The 20,152-nt window shown below is 41.5% G+C and overlaps 1 protein-coding gene across 21 annotated transcripts in view; it reads left to right on the top strand.

Moving 5' to 3' along the window:
* Positions 1–20,152, top strand: part of DTNA (dystrobrevin alpha) — a 310,433-nt gene that overhangs the window by 176,154 nt on the left and 114,127 nt on the right. For all 21 annotated transcript variants that reach the window (XR_012157223.2, XR_012157224.2, XM_073331259.1 and 18 more), the window contains 2 exons: positions 1,019–1,086; positions 8,638–8,718. Coding sequence is in view for 19 of the 21 variants with exons in the window: in XM_073331259.1 (XP_073187360.1) it covers positions 1,019–1,086; positions 8,638–8,718 (149 nt within the window). In the remaining 2 variants the exon portion in view is untranslated. The remainder of the gene's footprint in view (positions 1–1,018; positions 1,087–8,637; positions 8,719–20,152) is intronic.

Here is a 20,152-nt window from a genome sequence, read left to right as displayed (position 1 = left end):
GGAAATGGCCCACCTTGATGATCACTTTAGATAAGCTATTACCAGCAGGAGAGTGGGGTGGGAGGAGGTATTGTTTCATGGTCTCTGTGTATAATGTCTTCTGCAGTTTCCACAGTATGCATCCGATGAACTGAGCTGTAGCTCACGAAAGCTCATGCTCAAATTGGTTAGTCTCTAAGGTGCCACAAGTACTCCTTTTGTTTTTGCGAATACAGACTAACACGGCTGTTACTCTGAAACAGAGCATATTATGCAAGTGTTGGAGAACTTTTGTGGAAAACACATTCTGAATATGTAAATGAGTGGCCTTACTCTGACTTAATAAGCTAATCTATAGGAAATCAATAATCTATAGGAAATCAATACAGAACTATATGACACCTGTGCCAAATCAACACTAACCAATCCAGGTCAAATTTTGACTATCAGCTATTTATAATGAATTGTTCACAACTAATTTGTCTATGTACTGTTCATAGAGAATATTTGGTGACTAACTTTCAATAAAAATCAACTTAAATTGTAAACGAACAACTCATAAACAATGAAAAGAGGCTAAATTCAGCTAATCTATTCACTATGAACTGTTTGCTCAACTCTGATTACTGAAAGATGTAATCTTTTAATGGGTTTTTAATCAGCAGGCCCTTAGATCTGTGATGACTTCCTACAAGCACTCATGTATACTATTAAAAGTTCAACTAGAAATATCCATGGTAGTGGGGAGCTCCAGAGATAGTTAATGAGATTACATAGCCTTTCATTTTATGGGCACTGGTTTGAATTCAGCTCTGGTTAGTAGAGGCAGAGAGATTACACCTTCCGATTTCTTCTCTCTTTATATAATTTACCAATAAGATCCCCTTATTTAGGACACACTACATTGAAAGCAAAATCTAGGCCAAGGAGGAGAATGCGAGATCTGTTTTTCTCCCAAACAGTGCTACAGCAGGGCTAGCAAGGGCTGATGTTCAGCTTGTGGATATTTAAATATTTTCTGGTGATTTTTGTCTTTTAGAATGATTGAAGATTGCGGGAAAAGAGGAAATACCATGGCAGAAAGAAGGCAGCTCTTTGCCGAAATGCGTAAGTACTGTGTTTTTAGAGATCTGTTTCATTACAAAAGATGAACCAGATGCAACATAACATCAGTGAACCTTATGTAAAGTATCTGTCCCATTCTCATTTTAAAGAATTGTGTTTTTACTGTGAGAAAGATAAATTGCAGGAGAGTGGATTTAATTAACCTGATACTGCAGAATAGATCTTTTCCATCCCTGATTTCTGTGATCTTCTGAACCAGGTTGTTACTTTACCTCTGTTTCAATAACATCTAATTCATCTAAAGAAGTTTAAAATACTGATAATTACACAAATGTAATCTATGGAGAAAAAGAAAACAATCATCCCCAAAACACCAGGTTACTAAGGAGCAGTTTCAAATCCCAGATACATTCAAGTGGGGTATCTTTTTTTCTTTTATGGTCTAAATGTATCTGTTCTATAATAAACCTATTTGCCGTCCCCAAAATATCATATGAACTAGAGTTGCCCCTATTCCTAACTACTCCTCACTCCTCTTATCTGCCTTGTGAACAATCCATTGTTTCCTTTGGGAGACTGTTTTCCTTGTATAAAGTTTGGGATCTTCCTGATTTTACTAGATTTTCCTAATTTTTAGGACAAGAATGATCAGGTATATCCCTTAGCTCTATTACGGTCATAATATAATTTATATCCATGAGGTGTAGTATTTTCAAACTAGTAAATGTTGACAGAACAAGGTACTTTGTAAACTCTTAACAGACTTTGAAGGAAAAATATTAAATATGTCTAACAAATGTCTAGCAGATTACCTGTATCTATGCCATTTTTCAAGGTTTTGGAGCCTCCATCTAAAAAGTACACAGAGAACTGAGAGCTGAATATTAAAAGTGATTTTTAGAAGTGTTCAGTATTGGCCCAACTCTTGTCCTGGATAGGTCATGGTTGTCGGGGGTTTTTTTACCATTGACTTCAGTGGGAGTAGAGTTAGGACAATGCTGAGTGCTTTTGAGAATCCCTCCTTAAAAGTCCTGTTTTATCTTAATTTTAAATCCTGAGGGAAATTCTGGAAACCTACAGCTGCATTGTGTGTCTGTACTGACCATTTGAATACCCAAGTTCACTGTTGCAGAGAATATACTTGACACCACCCTGATTATGTAGACATGGGCCAGACTGATTGATTCTGGTATATGTTGGTGCTGCAACTGTGTTGGAGGCTCTTTCAAAGGTGTGGCAGGATTTTTCATTTTTGAACTTTTGGGGAAAGGGTCAAATGCAAGCTGGTATGACTTTGGGTTTTCCCACACAACTACCTAAGTCCTTTCGGGGGTTGGGCCTTGATAGAGATGCACCTGTTAGAAAAGTTGATTTCCCTCCTTGTTTTACGGTGTTGCCCAATAGTGTGATCAGCATGTTCCTTCTGAGCCAGACTTTAACAGGTATGGGATCAAGCCCTCAGTAAAGTATTGGACATCTTGACAATGGAGAAACTTGCCATCCTATATTATCTTGCTATCTGGCCACAGGATATTATTTTTTTTCAGTCTAATATATACACTTAGAAAGCAGAACATTTTATTTTATTTTGGACCTTAAGAGTTTTTGATGGTTTGTTTACAGCTTGTTTCAAGGTTTGTTTTTTGCCTTTGCCATATGCAAATAGCTATTATACACCATTTTCTACATATTGAAATGTAGAGTGTTTTAATGTTTTATTTCCTTATGTATGGTTATGTATTTAAAGTTTTCTTCTCCTTGTTGTTTGCAAAAAAAACCCCAACCATGCATTTAAAGAGGAAAAGATTAAAGATGAGTAAGACTTGCGAGAGACAAGGTGGGTGAAGTAATATCTGTTGTTGGACGAACTTCCATCAATGAAAGAGACAAGCTTTTGACCTTACATGGAGGTCTTCTTCAGGACACTTAAGGAAATGCTTACATGCTCTCCTAAATAGGGAGGTTTTCCTGCACAATGGCATAGATTTTTTTTTTTATGATACTCATATTTTACATGGTAGGTGGATTCTGAAGCTCCTCTGTATTTAGTGTTTACACACTACTCCTAAAACAATTTTGTTTTCCTATAGAGGGGACATCCTTACACCTGCCAGTTAAAATGTTCTATGAATTCGTTTCAGAGTAGCAGCCGTGTTAGTCTGTATTCGCAAAAAGAAAAGGAGGACTTGTGGCACCTTAGAGACTAACCAATTTATTTGAGCATAAGCTTTCATGAGCTACACTGCATGCATCCGATGAAGTGAGCTGTAGCTCACGAAAGCTTATGCTCAAATAAATTGGTTAGTCTCTAAGGTGCCACAAGTCCTCCTTTTCTTTCTATGAATTAGTGTCATATCTAGTATTCTCTTATCTGGAATTCTGAGGTCAAAGTTTACATGGTCTCTTACAACTCAAAAGGCACACTAGGGTGTCAAAACAAATGGAATACCAGTAGTTTTAGCTGACACATTTACAGACATCTAGAGGGGAATGAACTGATGGATGCACCACAAAATATGGTGAACAGAACATGGACCCACTTGGGGCTGCCAGCATAGATTATCCAATAGACATAGAGTACTGTTCCAAAGTATGGAAACATGAGACAAAGCTTGCAGTTTATTGCTTTTTTCTCTTTTCAAAGTGCCAACAATATGAAATGTGATGAGAATTCCCAGACAAAACCTCTAATGCTGCAGCTGATCAGATAGTATGAGAAACTATTGGCAATAATTTAGGCAATTTAGAAACTGAAGTTTGATTTGCCTTTTCACCACCTGACATCTTTCGTTGTTTTTCACTAGCGTCAATGTAAGTAACGTATTGTTTTTGGAAGAACAAATTTCAGACTGGAGCCAAAATTTGAACTGAGATCACTAGATATGTTTGGGACAGAAGCAGGAGTAGTAAATTTCCTGCATTGCCCAGCCAATACATTAAAAAAAATGTTTTCACCCAACTCATTAAAAAATCACTCTGCAAACAGCAAAAATGGCAAAATGTATTGCGTATAAGTTTTCTCAGCTCTCCTTATTGTCTACAAAATACATATTGGAGATTCTCACTTCTGCACCAGACCCTTTACATCTCATAAAAGGTCTCTAGTGGTATAAAGGAGCCCTGAAACCAGGGGAGAATTTCCCCACTACAGGCACTGTGGGACCACCTCTAAAGTTACCTACTGAGGAGCGCATCTCAAGCCCCAGCATAAGGAGTGTGGTGCAGCTGATGGAAGGAGGGGTCTGTCGGGGGTGGGACTAAAGCATGTGGTGCTGAGAATATTCCTGGCAGCACAGTGGACCTGAGTGTAACTTGGAGAGGGTGTCATAACTTAGGCTCCCAGTTACTAGTGACACAGAATCTTGCCCATTGTGTAGGAATTATGTTCGTTTGTTGCCTATGCAATATGAACATTGTGGTTATAGCAAGTAACTAGGAGACATGATTGCTGACTTCTCTTTCTGGTTCTCACCAATTCACTATGAACCTTGGGCGAGTAGCATAACTTTTCCTCTGCAGTTTCAGTCTGTAAAATGGATATAATACCTACCTCAGAGACTTATAGAAAATTATTTAAGCCTTGTAACAAGATCTTTGAGAGGCACTCCAAAGCCATAGTTGAATGGCACTATAGAAATACACTAATATTACTTGGTTTATGTTGTTGCAACATTGTAAAGAAAAATATAATGAACCATAAAATGATCTCTCAAAGCGTATTTAATAAGATTCAAGTGCCATGCAATAACACAGGCATAAGACCTTAACAATCAGTTCTAAGTTATTTCCCAATTATCCCAATTCTTATGGGGTAAGCAAAGGTGATCTATATAGCAATCTGTTTTATCATACATGAATGGCTACAAAAAGAGGAACTGGTTTTCTTAATTGTTCCTAATAAAAAAGGAAAGACTCTGTGTTAAAGAAATTCCAGTATCCTGCCTCAGATATTTCAGCTTTCGTCTGTGTTGTCAGCAAAATGTGAATGGAGAAGAGAAAAACTGCCTCTGTTAACAGGAAAGCATGTCATGAGAAAAATCAAAACCTTTCAGGACCGGATGCTAAGTAGTTCAGAGTACGTTTTGCCAGGAACAGATCGTATTAAGACAGCCAACTGTGGAAAAGGAACTAGTAGAGTACTGGGAGGGTGGTGTGGGAGAATCTGGTCGGCAGCGGGGCAGGAGCTGGGGCGAAAGAAGAGATCAGTGCAAGTTTGAAATGTTTGGATCCAACCAATGCCTAATCGCTCATCAAAGAGTGGGTGAACACAAGCATAATGTACAATTATAAAGCAGTGGCAGATCTAATCATGTTGGTATGTATGTCAAAGAAGGGATTTGTGAAACCAGTTAAACAGGACAGCCATATTTTCACTTCACTACACTTTATTGACAGTTTAATTTTACACTAGTTGTATTTAGAATGAACATGAGTTTGGACCGTTCTTCAAGCAGCTTTGAAGTGTGTAACTCTCTGTTTTAGTATCTATTCCAGAGATGAAGTTACTCAAGTTGATGGGGCAAATTCTCCTCTTTTTTTACATAGTTGCAACCACATTCAAAACACAAATATCTGAAAATGTCATTGACTCTATATTAGTAAAAGTTAATATGCCACATGGTAGTAACAATTGCCTAGATCTTGTATGACATGTCAGCCTGGGAGTAAATAAGAAGAATCTACTCATCTGCCTTTGAGTTATAAAAAATATAAGTAATGAATAATGGCTCGATGCTTAAAGATACTATGCCAGATTCTCACCCTCATTCTGACCCCTTTCTGGCTACTTGGGTGGTACAGAGAAGCTCTCAGTGGGAGTAGATCCATCCTAGTTGGCTCCTACACTACCTCCCCTTCCAGCCCTGGCAAAAGGGAAAAGACATGGGCAGGAAAAGCACTGCTGGCAGCTGCTTTGGGGACATTGCCAGCTTTGTATATTTAGAGCATCCAGGGTCAGTCTGGGCATGAACTGACTCCTTGAGGCTCCCCCTGCGAAAAATGAATCTCTGCATCAGTGGTCAATGTGGCCCACTCTTTTGAGATATATTTTTTGCCCTAAAGTTTGTCATCTACCAGTCTCTAAGTTCAGCTGTTTGTATTGTTTCTAATTTGGTCTTCTGGCAATACCTGGTTTTGAGCTGGTGTCATAAATATAAAGGGAAGGGTAAACCCCTTTGAAATCCCTCCTGGCCAGGGGAAAGCTCCTCTCACCTGTAAAGGGTTAAGAAGCTAAAGGTAACCTCGCTGGCACCTGACCAAAATGACCAATGAGGAGACAAGATACTTTCAAAAGCTGGGAGGAGGGGGAGAAACAAAGGGTCTGTGTCTGTCTGTAGTCGTCTTGGCCGGGGACAGAACAGGAATGGAGTCTTAGAACTTTTAGTAAGTAATCTAGCTAGGTATGTGTTAGATTATGATTTCTTTAAATGGCTGAGAAAAGAATTGTGCTGAATAGAATAACTATTTCTGTCTGTGTATCTTTTTTGTAACTTAAGGTTTTGCCTAGAGGGGTTCTCTATGTTTTTGAATCTAATTACCCTGTAAGATATCTACCATCCTGATTTTACAGGGGGGATTTCTTTATTTCTATTTACTTCTATTTTTTATTAAAAGTCTTCTTGTAAAACACTGAATGCTTTTTCATTGTTCTCAGATCCAAGGGTTTGGGTCTGTGGTCACCTATGCAAATTGGTGAGGCTTTTTATCCAACATTTCCCAGGAAAGGGGGGGGTGCAAGTGTTGGGAGGATTGTTCATTATTCTTAAGATCCAAGGGTCTGGGTCTGTAGTCACCTAGGCAAATTGGTGAGGCTTTTTACCAAACCTTGTCCAGGAAGTGGGGTGCAGGGTTTTGGGAAGTATTTTGGGGGGAAAGACGCGTCCAAACAGCTCTTCCCCAGTAACCAGTATTAGTTTGGTGGTGGTAGCGGCTAGTCCAAGGACAACGGGGGGAATATTTTGTACCTTGGGGAAGTTTTGACCTAAGCTGGTAAAGATAAGCTTAGGAGGTTTTTTCATGCAGGTCCCCACATCTGTACCCTAGAGTTCAGAGTGGGGGAGGAACCGTGACAGCTGGCATGACAGCTGAAGATATTTATTGTGAGCTTTGTTGTTAAAAATTAAAATGAGGAGGTTTTCCCTTATCTTGGAGCTTGGCCAGTTTGTCTTTTAGCCTGAAGCTTGACCAGATTGTTTCTTCAGAGTGTCAGACAGTGTAGGCTTACTATTCCTTAGCTTTCTTCATGAATGTTTAACACCAGGACACTTCCCCCTCTTCCCCAAAAATAGGCAGTCTTAAAAATGTCAGACAGCGTGTGCTTCTATGTCCTTTCTCCTATGTGTCCATTGTTAACAACAACATGCGACGGGATCCCTAGGATGCAGCCTGGGACTGTGGGACCACTGTACCCCTTTATCTCTCCAGCCTGGGCTGTCTTTCTCAATGCTTTGCTGGTGATAAACAGCAAACTCCTTCAGAAGCTGTGATCGCACAGCACAACAGCATGTGGAGCCCCTCACCCAGCTATATGGCATGAATGCTCCCAGAGCCACTCACGAATTACGTTGAGAGAGGCACCAGCCAAATCCCCCCCAGCTCCCAGGACTGTACCTCAGGAATATATCGTCTTGCACCGCTCAAGAGGAGCAGTGCAAATTTATTGATTGGTTCACCACTTCATCAATGGAAAGTGGACATACACCAGCCTCTGCAAATCTGAGCAGATTTACCACACACTTCAGGCAAACTCACTGGTAAAGATAAACAGTTAAATTTCTTGACTATAAAAGATTGATTTTAAGTTATATTAAGTGTTAGGCAAAAAGTCAGTCAGTTACCAACAGAAATAAAATATAAGCACACAGTCTAAACTCTCAACCCTATTAGTCTGGGCAACAACTAGATTAAGCAGTTTCTCTCACCTCCACTGGATATTGCAGTCCTTCATATACAGGTTTGTCCCCTAAACTTGGGCCAGTCTCCTCTGTTGAGTCTTCGGTCTTTGTCTTTGTTGCTTGCAGCATAGATGGGTGAAGCATGGGCCCCCTGTGTTCTGTTTAATATCTTCAGTCCAGTGTGCTTGGAGAACACAAGTCCAGGCATGTCTGGTGGGCATTGCTGAGTCCCCAGGCAACTTGAGCAATCCCCCTGGTGCAGCCTTATGCAGGTGAGTCATTGAATTGCAGCTCCCTTGCTGGACAATGGCTGTTGATGGTGGTTTGACACCCTGCCTGGGCACTGGTTACTTTCCTTGCTGTTGTCTCTGGGGAGCTAATATCTGGCTGATTCCCCAACTTTTACAGCATGTTTTAATGACAACCATACAACAGAATTCTCATAACTTCATATGCGCTAAAGATATACATATTTAGATAGAACAGTGGCTTTGAGCAGTTCATAACCTTTCCCCTGATACCTCACATGGCATGCTTTATATATAAGATCACAATTGTATATATGAGGAATATGGGGGTTACAAGACACTCCCCCAAGGTATAGAATGTCACAGTACGCATACGTTTCATTGTACTTGCAGACATTGTGGACTTTACCCCAGGGAAATGTCACAGCATATGCATAATTCTCTTCCACTAGGGGCTCAAGATCTGGATCGCATCCGTTTATCCACCTACAGAACAGCATGCAAGCTTAGATTTGTACAGAAGAAATGCAACTGTAAGTATGTCAGTTGTTAACCGCAAGTACCATCTTTAGTCTTACCACTGTAGGATCTGTTTCTTCTCCAGTTGAAAGGAAAATATGGGTTTATTTTAATGTACAGTTAGGAGACACTAATAAGAATGCCGGGGTAATAAAGAAATGTATAATAATTCCATACTGTTAATTATCCTCAAAGTGTTAGTGTGGAAGTGTTGCTATTGTGGGGTTGGGGGGGGGCAGTTTCTTTAATGCTGCTTCTAAATGTGATTTTTCTTTTAAAAACAGTTTTTCTTAGCAGGTTATGAAAAATGCCAGGAGCTTTAAAAAAAAAAAAAGCCACCACCCCATAGACTTTGCCATTTGTTTTGCAGATTTTTTTTTTAACGTTTCTCACTAAGCCTGTTTACGTTGGGCTATTAAAAAGAAATCTCACCAATGTATCTCCTCTAACTGTCACAATGACTGGTCTAAACACTTGTGCTGCCACCAGAAGAGCTGCACTGGAGGGAGTTTAAAAAAACAAAACAAAAAACATAGACATGACCTGTGCAGCTCAGCAGCGAGCTCTTTGCTTTGAGGTTGTGAATATTGGTGCTGCAAGAAAATCTTCCGCTTGTGGCCTCCAAATATTGGCGAAAGGCCAGTCGGAAAAGCTTTTAAAAGAAAATGGAGAATGGATAGAACACGCAGGAGGTTACTAGCCATGGGTCAAATCCTGCAATCACCTCTTTAGCGTACCTCTCATATTAATAGGCATTTTTAGCTTGTGTAAGGACCATAGGCTTGGTCCATGTCACAAGCAGGCTGCCCAGTACAGTTTCCTACAGCTACAGTAGTTCAGTCTTGCTCAGTTCAGAAGGAAACATACTGGACAGAGCTGCTGTGATCATGTTTCCTTAAAAAAATATTTTATTTTTAATTTCAGAGGATGAAATTTTCACTTAATTTCCATGGTAACTGTATACACTGGTCTTGAGTGTCGTCTGTCTCCCTCCCCCCCCCCCAAAAAAAAAATCTAAATGAGCTTATTTTAAGTACAAGGATATAATAGCCTCATCGTAGGGGAGATTGGATGGCTGAAGGCATTGGTAATGGAACATAGAACAATAATTAGTATTTATGAAATGTGTAGTGTTTGTGTAAACATACAAATAGTATTTTTTATAATAGAATATAGAGTCTGACACCTTTTGTCACTACTTTGAACAAAGCCAGTCAGTGATTAAAAATCAATACCATCAGCGTTTTCTTCAGTAACTTGTGTGAAACAAGTTGGTGGTCTCGGTTCTGTTCTTAATGGATAAGGTGTCCAGACTGTAAACAACATCTTTGACTGGCTCTGTTGTTGGCTGCCTCAGTGGGAAGGAAAAGGAATGAATGCTTATGGAAACTGAAATACGCTCGTACCTAAAAGGAGTGAAGGAAGAAGGTCTTTCTGGATAAAGGCTGAGGCACCGTGGTAGGACATTGTGTGGAATATCTGCATTGTAATTTGAGCAATGTTGTATAAGTGTACCAAAGGTCCAAAAACTCTGGTCTCTATGGCTGTCAATCTAGCACTATTTATGAGCACTAAGTGCACTTTTAAAGGCCACCCTCGGAAAGAAGTGCTATCTTAGGGAGAAGGGTACAGTAATGTCTACTGTTCTCTTGTGGTACACTTCATGCATGATATCAGGACCATAATGCTAGATAGCTCAGAGGAGTAACAAAGAAGCAAAGGCCATATTATGTGTGAAATTTTACTTTTATGTGACTTTTGCTGTAGGGGGAATGGATAAGACCTGAGCTCTGAGCCAGGAGGTGGCTGTTCACCTACCTACAGCAGGATTTTAATGCAATTTTAAAACATGGGCACCTTGCTAGAATGACACAACCCCACAGCGAAATGCTCAAATTCCACGTGAAATAAGCATTGATGTGGAAATCAGTCAGGTGTTCATGTGAACTCCTGGTATCGCTTTTCAAGAATTAACAGCTTTGTGTCTAGGCCTCCTCACATACCCAGTTCGATAGGCATGATCCAAAGCCCACTGAAGTCAATAGTAGCCCTAAAAGAGGCACTAATTTTAAGACGGTGGGCAAACTATGGCTGAGCACATAGTGTATGATTTTCCATTTGCCTACATGGTCATTAACTTATTTTTGCTTTAGGATATTTTGAGCCTAAAAGGTGCTACATAAAAACAAATCCTCTTCTATAAGGAAGACAGATGGCAAATAAAGGAGGAGTGGAGGAAAGCAAATGAGTTCAAGAATCTTCATTTACTCTCTTCATTCAGCTGTAAATTTTTGAATGCTTCCTTTAAATACAGTAACCTAGGGTACCTTAACCTTTATATATCCTATTGAGTTTTCCAAATGAAAAAGGAGAGTGTAGTGATTTATTTTTTAAGTTGATTGTGTCATTTAAAAGCCCTCACTCCTATTTGTACCAAAATCCCCATGTATCTAGCTCTAGACACAGGGATTTAACCAAAAGTTTACCCTTAGAATGAAGGTCTGTGTGAAACTATTTCCTTCTCAAGCTCTTCAGAAATTATTGTTGCTCTGAGATGGTTGAACCGTGCATAGTTTCCATTGTCAGAATAGTTTTCCTTTCTTTCCTGGACTTTTACACTACTAGAGTGCTGTGATTGCTGAGGAGAGAGTTACAAATGTTTCAGGGAAATTATCTAAGTTCTGAACAATGACTGTCCAACATGGAATATCTAGACACCACAAGACTTTACCAAGTAATGGTTCTGAAGTGGTTGTTAATACAGTCATCTCGCTAACGTTAGCAATTCATTTTCCCCGCTGAAATTGCTGTGGAGTATGTGCTGAGCAGTAGTGAATTCAGGAGACAAAAGTGGAAATGGGGAAAAAATAGTTCAGCTATATCTGAGCTGCTTCATTTAAGAGTGGCTGTAAAAAGAAAAACTCAAAGACAACTCTACTCTTATCCCAGCTTTTAGGAACCCCTGCCTCTCAAGCCATCTCTGTTCTTCTTTCAGCTGTGCTCTTCTGCTCTGCCCCCTGAACCAGCTCCTCTCTGACTCTCACCAGAGTAGACTTTTTATGGAAAAAAGAGGCGCTGTGTGTATTTAAAGGGCTCTTTTAAAAGAACTAATTTAATAAAGTGAAGGGAGCTGCTGTCAGCTGCAGGCTCAGGGTGTCTGGGGAGCAAAGCAGTGCTTGTTTGGATACCAGAGGGGGCCATGCTGGCAAAGGCAGAACAGAGATTTTATTAATGCCACAATATTTATGTAAAGATGCTCATTAGTATATAGTAGCATGTGATCCTTTCCTTCTAGGATATCATTTAGGCTGGTACGCTGTATAATGAACAATCCTATGTTTGTTGCAGCTGTGCTTTATGCAAACACACACCCATGTGCTCATCTCTGTGAATTCTTCTCTCTGCTAATATAAAAGAGGGCTCTGGAGCAGACTACAGGAACAGAGTGAGCAGTTAGTTTTCCCTGATGTAGATATTGTGTAATGGGTGGTGAAGTGTGTGAAACAGCTGTTATGTTACAGAGATCCATATCTTCCTACCACTAAACTATTGCCTAAAAGCAGAAAGCTATAAAAGGGGGAAGGAATGAAAAGGAAATGCAGTTGGATAAGTTACTTTTCCAAGTACCAATGCTTTTGTGTAGTTCAAATGAACTGCTATATCAAATTTAGGTAAATTTAGGTGACAGCTAATTTTGTCAAGAGAAAAATATCAACAATATTTAGCAGATATTTTTTTAAAAATTGCAAATACAGACCTTGAAGGTCAGGCTGTAAAACTGTAGGAAAATTCTCGCTATGCACAAGTTTTTTGCTTTAAAAAGCTCTCCAAGCACTTGAGCCTAGGTCGAGCTTAACTAAAGTCACTCCTCCCCCCTCCCCCCAGTAAGTCATTGCAATTCCTTGTCAACCATGATAAAATCAGATCCAGTCCAGCCTCATTCTCCTAATGAATTCAAGAAATTCTGCATACGGAAATGGAAAAGATAAACAGAAAAAATTGAAAAATATCAGCTGTTGATGCCCTGTGTTGTATCAACACTTCATATTTAATTACAATATCCCTCCAAAGTTAACAAGATATTTCTTTACATACCTCTCAACTTGCCAGTGTCCAAATGTGGGATGAAATGTGTGACACAGCCCCAAATTGAGAGGAACACAAAATTGTCATGCAGGAAACCTAATGCCCTGGAATTCATTGCTTTAGTGTGGATAACTCTTTTTGTAAACACACTTTCATGTTTTTTTATTTCTGCTGTAAATTTTTCAACCATAAAAGTGAGGGGATAATAAATTTGTGAGAAACAGATAATTTTGGGACTAAAATGAGTGATGTCCCTCTTTGAGGGATAGTTGAAAGTTATGTTTGTGTATTACTTTGCATAGCTCCTGTAGTCATAACAGGTAGTCCCTAAGTTCTAAAGATAGCTCAGTGGTTTGAGCATTGGCCTGCTAAACCCAGGGTTGTGAGTTCAATCCTTGAAGGGGCCATTTGGTATCTGGGCCAGAAATTGGGGATTGGCCCTGCTTTGAGCAGGGGGTTGTACTAGATGACCTCCTGAGGTCCCTTCCAACCCTGGTATTCTATTCTATCACACACACTAGATATGCCATCTGCAAAAGCAAAAATACCATAAACTAAACAAAATGTTTTGTTATCATAAGCTAAATGACTTGAGATTTGGGCTCTGATGGACTGCAGAGGTGAATGAATTCTACATGTGGGGAAAGGGGCCCTCAGCTGAGGGGTCCTGGCTGCTGATCATGTGGGGCTACACCCACCAAGCACTTAACTGCCATTTTAGAGGCCTAAGTCCAAAATTTAGTTCCTTAAAACCCCTAGTTATCTACCACCAAACCCTGTAGCACCAATCTTCTCTAGGCACCCCTATTTCTGTGGGCAGCTCAAAGCTGCATAAGTCCTGACGATGACAAGCATTCACCTAGATCCTTGCAGGATTCTCAAACTCAGCATTTCCCAGCCTGTGTTACCTCCAGGGTCTGATCCAGAAGGTGATATCAGAGCACACCTACTCTTCACAAATAGAGGAGGCAGTGGTGCCATCCCCACTACCCCCAGTAACCAGATGCTCCCCTAGCATGTGGGAGACCTAGGTTCAAATATTCTGTCTGATGTGGAGTTGGGACTTTAACTTGGCTTCCTGACCTCCCAGGTGCATGCTGTAACCCCTGGGGTATACGGTACTCGACTGGGGTTTATTTTTTAGATGCTCTTGTACCTTATGAGGCAATCCAGTGTTTTGTCTCCATCTGTCTACTGCCACATTTCTTACTCCATTATAGTTTGTTTCCATGACAGCTACATCTTTCTCAAAACCCTTTTTAATGTCACATGTTGTCCTCCTGTTTTCCAACTCCCTCCAAATGGTATCCAGTAAAGGGCTTGTCTAGCAATAACCTTTTGACGTCCATGCAACATGACCAAACCACTTCCACTTTCTTTCTTGAATCATTTTCTGTACAGTCTGTTGGCCAGTCCTTTGTAACCAGAGGCAATGCATAGGGTGACATGTGGGGTCAAGTGCCCCCCAGATTGGCCTGTCTGAGGGGAGGGAGAAGGGCTCCCTTCTCCTGCTGCGCCTGCCCCCGGGTAGGGTGACCAGACCGAAAATGTGAAAAATCGGGACGGGGTGGTGAGTAATAGAAGCCTAAATAAGAAAAAGAGCCAAAAATCGGGACTGTCCCTATAAAATCGGGACATCTGGTCACCCTTCCCCAGCATGCTCAGCCCCTGTCCCTGGCAGCCAGGCTTGGGCAGGGAGCAGAAGGGGTGGAACTAGCCACTTACGATATCGGCTGCTGGGAGGCTGCTCTGTGCAGTGCAGCAGCTGCCTGAGAGAGAGCCTGGCTGGGGAGGTGGTGGCGGCGGCCCACTCCCTGCCTAGGCTTGGCTGCCAGAGATGGGCTGAGCGAGTCGAGTCCTCCCACTCCCCCAAGTCACGTTTCTGGTTTGCTCAGCCCCTGTCCACAGCAGCCAGGCCCAGGCAGGGAGTGGGCCACTGCCACCAGACTCTCTCAGGCAGCTACTGCACTGCGCAGAGTAGGAACCAGAGTGGCCAGCTTCCACAACGTGAGAAGTGTCTCCATCCTGCTCCCCGCTCGAGCCTGGGTGCCAGGAAAGTGGCCAAATGTGCCAAGGTGACGTGCAGCAGGCGAAGGACAGAGCCCCCCGCTCTGCTCCCCGCAGGTAATATGGGGTGGGAAGAGTCCAGTGGCCCCGGGCTGAGTGCAGGGGTCACTGGGCAGAGGAGGGCTGTGGGGGTGGTCACATGTCCCCGTATGGGGAGGCATGAGTCAACCAAGTTTGTAACACATCAGCATTAGTTACTTTATCCCACCAGCAGATGCCAAGTATTCTCCGCAAGCATCTCTGATGCAATGCGTTACATTTCCTGTTGTGGGCTTCCAGCATTTGCCAAGTTTCAGAAGCATATAACAATGTTGGTATCCGAATGACATTATATTACTTTATCTTGATTCTTATGTTAATTTTCTTATTTTTCAAAATATTTACCAGTCTCAAAAAAGCTTCCCTTGCCTTCCCAGTTCTTGCTTCAATCTCCTTATGGAGTTGGCCATCAGCACTGATTATGCTTCCATGATATGTTGTATTCTTCACTATCAGTCACATACGAACAGTCATTGCTGACCATTCTTTCAACAATGATGACTTTTATGTTTTCTTTTGGCTGTTTCTTAATCCTGTTTTGGTAGCAGCCTCACATTCAATTGATAGTGGTCTTTTTCATGCCGCCATCATCATCATCTTCGTCCAACAGACCAATGTCATCTGCCACGTCAAGATCTTGAAGCTTTCTTCTACTCCACCTAACTCCCCATATCTTCCTTTGATGTTACTCTTTGCATCACATAATCTATCACAACGTGGAAAAGTGGGGATGATAAAATGTAACTCTGCTGTACTCCAGTGATGATATCAAATAAATTGGTCTCTCCACTTTCTGTCTTTGCTTAGCAGTTTTAGCCTTTGTACAGCATCTTGACTAGTGACACTGTCTTTCTAGGAAGCCCATATTGTTGTAAGATGTTCCACAGCGACACTGTGAATGCAGTCAAAAGCTTTGGTGAAATCTATGACGTTCAAGACTAATCTTCTCTGGATGGCTAGCCCTTTCTCAATCAAACATCTCAAGATAAAGATGTGATCTACAGTAATAAAGTCCCAGATTATTCCAGGCTTTTAATTTAATTGAACTTCACCTGGCAGCAAACAGAAAGCCAGTGAAGAAGCTTGAGCAAAGCGTAACATACGGCAGCCTATGCCATTCAAGAGGTGGTCAAGTGAATTCCTCACTCACTGCCGTTTATGGGTGGGCTTAAAGTAAGTAACACTCACTACCAGAGTCAAGAGTAGAGATGGCAAAAGTGTGGGTAAGTATTATGAGATTGCCAGAATTTGGAAGCCATTGTGGGCCATTGCTGCTATGGAAGAGTCTAGGAGCAGCAGAGGATTCAGCTGAACTCAAGATACACACCCTCAAAAGAGAGCAAAGACAGTGTTCCACCCAGACCACTAAATGTTCCCCACTACGACATCAGGATAACTTCTGCCTTATCAAGTGTGAGTTGCAGCTAGTATTTTTAGCCATAACTTTGTCTCTAGAAAAGTGCTGAGACTCCCAAAACTGGGGAGGACAAGTGACTAACCACCACCGCCAAATGTATGGCGCGTTCTCCAGCACTGAAATTGACAGGGTGTGAACGTACATTGTCTTTGTTTAGTTTGGTTTGGGATATCTTTATAGAGTGTGTTTTAATATTTGTTTTTGTTGCATGTATTAAAAAGTGATTAGTTTATCCAGAAAAGCATCCTGAGATGAAATATCATGTTCTCTCGCACATTCCCTCTGGGTCACAGAGGCAGAAGCAGTGGAACGTAACATATCATAATAAACCATTATACAATTAAACATAACTGAGCAATACAGGACTGTACAGCTGGCAAGCTGTTGCCATCCTTGATGGACTTTGCTCAGCATGTTGAGAGATTATTCGATGCCTGCAGAAAAAGCAAATGCTGCTGATTTCCCTAGATCAGAATAAACCATTGGCAGTTGAAAGCCTTGAATTTAAAGCCATGCTGATTATTGTAATATGGGGCTTAATTAAAGTAGACAAATAGGGAGCTCATTTCTCTGATTTTTAAATCCCCCACCTTGGGTTTTCAGTTTTGTTTTTTTTCTGCTTTGTCTGCTCCGAAGCATAGTACAACTGTTTTTATATGGATGGAGCTGCTGCCAGTGACTGTGATGGTGACCTTGCTAATTTCCATGCTTCTACACTAATACCTCTTTTCCTCTTCCTTTCACTGAGTTCAAACAGTTACCCCTAAGAGGCACGTAGTCAAATCAGCTTGCTTTTGGTCCCCTTTTGATCTGGCCTGCCATTTTAAGTTTGGTTTAAGTTAGGCTAATGACTCACCCTCCTAATGTATAATAATTCCATATCTGGAATTGAAATATAATTGCCTATAAACATACCAATTTCAGATGTTTCTCACTCTGTGCCATGATTCTCAGTCTGGCATTATAGCAAACTGTGCTCAACCTGATATTATCAAGCCAGCGCTAGAAATTGGCAATTTGGGTATCAAACATGTGATGCTGTTTGTGCAAATGTGCAAGTCAGGCTTGCTGTGTAATGTGTAGCCAGCTATAACTCTTAAATGCCTCTCATTTTACTTCTGCTGATACCTGCATTCCACACAGATTTGGTTCCCCCATCATTGTTCTGGTTAAAAATATTTACCATGGAAATAAAGGAGCAAGAAACTATGATTATCGAGATATCCATAAAAAAAAAAAGAATCCTGCAGCACTTTAAGTTTTCTGAATGAATAATAATTTTTTGTCCCTCATTATGAGTCTGTCATGTATTGCATCCCATGTGGACCTTGGCAGGTTGAGACTCATTGCAACAGGCTTCAGGGCAGCCTGGCATGAGATCCTCCTCCACCAACAGCTAGAACTCCAGAGTACTGTCTCTCATGCCTGCCTTCTACTACGCGCAAAAACCCTTCTCTTTGGACTAAACACTTCATTTTTAACAAAATGCCACATGGGAGCTGTAATATGTCTGTATTGAGCAGGCAGGACCACTTGCTGCAGGGTCTTACTCTTTGAGTAAGAGACATCTATACCAACAGAGAAAGTAAACTGCAGGTACACAGTGTACCTCCCATGAGAAACCCCAAAGGCCTACCTTGTTGGAATTTAAAACTTTTCCCTGGGAGTCCAGTCTGAATCCTGAATCAGTGTTGCCAACCCAAATTCTTTGAAAAATTGTGAGTCAGACCTCTAAAAATAATGAGATTCACTTAAAAATCATGAAATGTAAAAACAAAGCAAAACATTTTGGGTCTTTTGTGAGCCTGTGGGGTATGCTTAAGTCACATTTTCGAACCTTTCTTTGTAACCATGATGGTTAGAAACTCCAGGGGGTTTTTTTGTTTGTTTTTTTTTTAAAGAAATGCCAGATTCTCTCACATTCACATGACACCAAGAGATGAGACTTTAAGAAGAATTTGAAATATCAGGAGACTTACGATAAAATTATGAGAGCTGACATCTGTGAAGTTCTAAACTATTCCCAACTTAGTGCTTTCAGGTGCTCTCATTTTTTCCAGCTATTTAGTCAGGGACCTAATGCTCCCTAAGACAGCCTAGTGCCTTGTGAGTTTCTAGTCTTTTGGAGTGGGGTGGAGGGTTGTGCACATGCTCAGTTTTTTAATCAAAAGTTCATGAGGATTTATTTTAGCACATTCACTGCAGCCAAATACTTCATGGAGATTTACATCCAGAAGTTATTCACTGGCAACACAATATCCTGAAACTATTCCAAAGTGTCTTAAAAAAATCTGTCTTTTTAAAAGTTCATGAATATGGTTATGTTTGATAGCGCAACAGCTGGTGAGTAATGTGTGTCTGAAATTCTTACAGAGAGGTGCCACTAAAAACTCAACATTTATCCATAGTTACCACACAGTGGAATAGGAGAGAACAGTGGTGTATCGGATGCTACTGTGGGTAAATGTTGAGTGTTTTCTTTTAATGGCCAGCGATGGAACTGTCACACCTCAGGAATAGTGATGCGTTGCTTACCTGATCATTGGGTTCATTTTATCCCTCGAAAGGAGGTGTGGAAGTGAAATGTAGATCTTCAAAAGGTTGATTTGTTTAGGGATTGATTTTTCAGCTGTACTGACCACCCCCAAATCCAGTTGACTTCAGTGAAAGCCGAGAGTGATCAGCACCTCTGAAAATCAGGTCTTAAATAGTGTCCTGGTGAGTTGCAGAAACCCTTCTTCTTTTAATCTTTCACTTACAGTGACCAGTGGCTGAACTGGCAGTCCTGCTGAAGTCATAATTTAGGCACAAGTGTGAGACAAACAGTAGCAGTTCAAGTTTTCTCCTCACTATGCCCCACTAAGGGTGCCTCAGGCCAGGCTTGATGTGATTTCTTGTAGTTCGAACATAGTTCAGTCTGTTCTCACCTGTTTCTTGCCCTCTCTGCTGAAACTGCCAAAAGCACGGTGCTACTTTGTGGTTGTTTTTGTGATGTAGGAATTAAAATGGGACAGTCAGATCATTTCCTGAACTGAGGTGTCTCAACAGCTGTCATGTGACCTGACATGATTTGAAGTAGATACCCAGAAATGAAAGGTTCCATATATCCCATTGCCTATCATTACCTTTCAATCCCCTTGAATACTTCAAACAAGGAGCAGGGAGGGGAATTATTCCTGTTTTTCTGTAGTATTTGTTTTAAAAATACTTAAACACTAAAGACAGCATGAAAGTATACACACACTGTGATGTTCACTTTATCAACAGTTCTGCATTCTCTGCAATTCTCATTCTGCACCTTTGCTCACTGTCCCTCCCTTTGTACTCTTGATTCCATGCATTTCTGCTTCAGCTATATCCTCTCCTTAACAGTTGTGTCCTTACTACCACTCCTTGGCCTGGTAGTCCATTGCACTGTAGCATAAACTGGGCTCTCCCCTTGTATCTCTTCTCTATTCTTGCTTCTATACCAGGGGTGAGCTTTGGATCCTGTCCGTGGGATTGCCCCCCATGGTGCTGCGGGCCCTGCGCCGCTCTCAGAAGTGGCCAGCACCATGTCCCTGGGGCCCCGGGGGGAGGCAGAGGGCTTCATGCATTGCCCTTGCCTCCAGGCACCACCCCACGCAGCTGCCATTGGCCGGGAACGGGGAACCGCGGCCAATGGGAGCTTCAGGGGAGGTACCTGAAGGCGTGGCAAGGGCAGCGCCTGGAGCCCTATCCCCCCAGGAGCTGTGCAGGGACGTGGTTCTGGCCGCTTCCCGGAGTGGCGCAGCGTGGGGCCAGGGCAGGCATGCAGGGAACCTGCCCTGGCCCCGGTGCACACCACTGCCACCCCGGAG

This window comes from Lepidochelys kempii, chromosome 2, assembly GCF_965140285.1.
Source record: "Lepidochelys kempii isolate rLepKem1 chromosome 2, rLepKem1.hap1, whole genome shotgun sequence".
Taxonomy (NCBI): Eukaryota; Metazoa; Chordata; order Testudines; family Cheloniidae; genus Lepidochelys; species Lepidochelys kempii.
The sequence above is the reverse complement of the archived record's forward strand: the minus strand, read 5'-3'. Positions and strand labels throughout refer to the sequence as shown.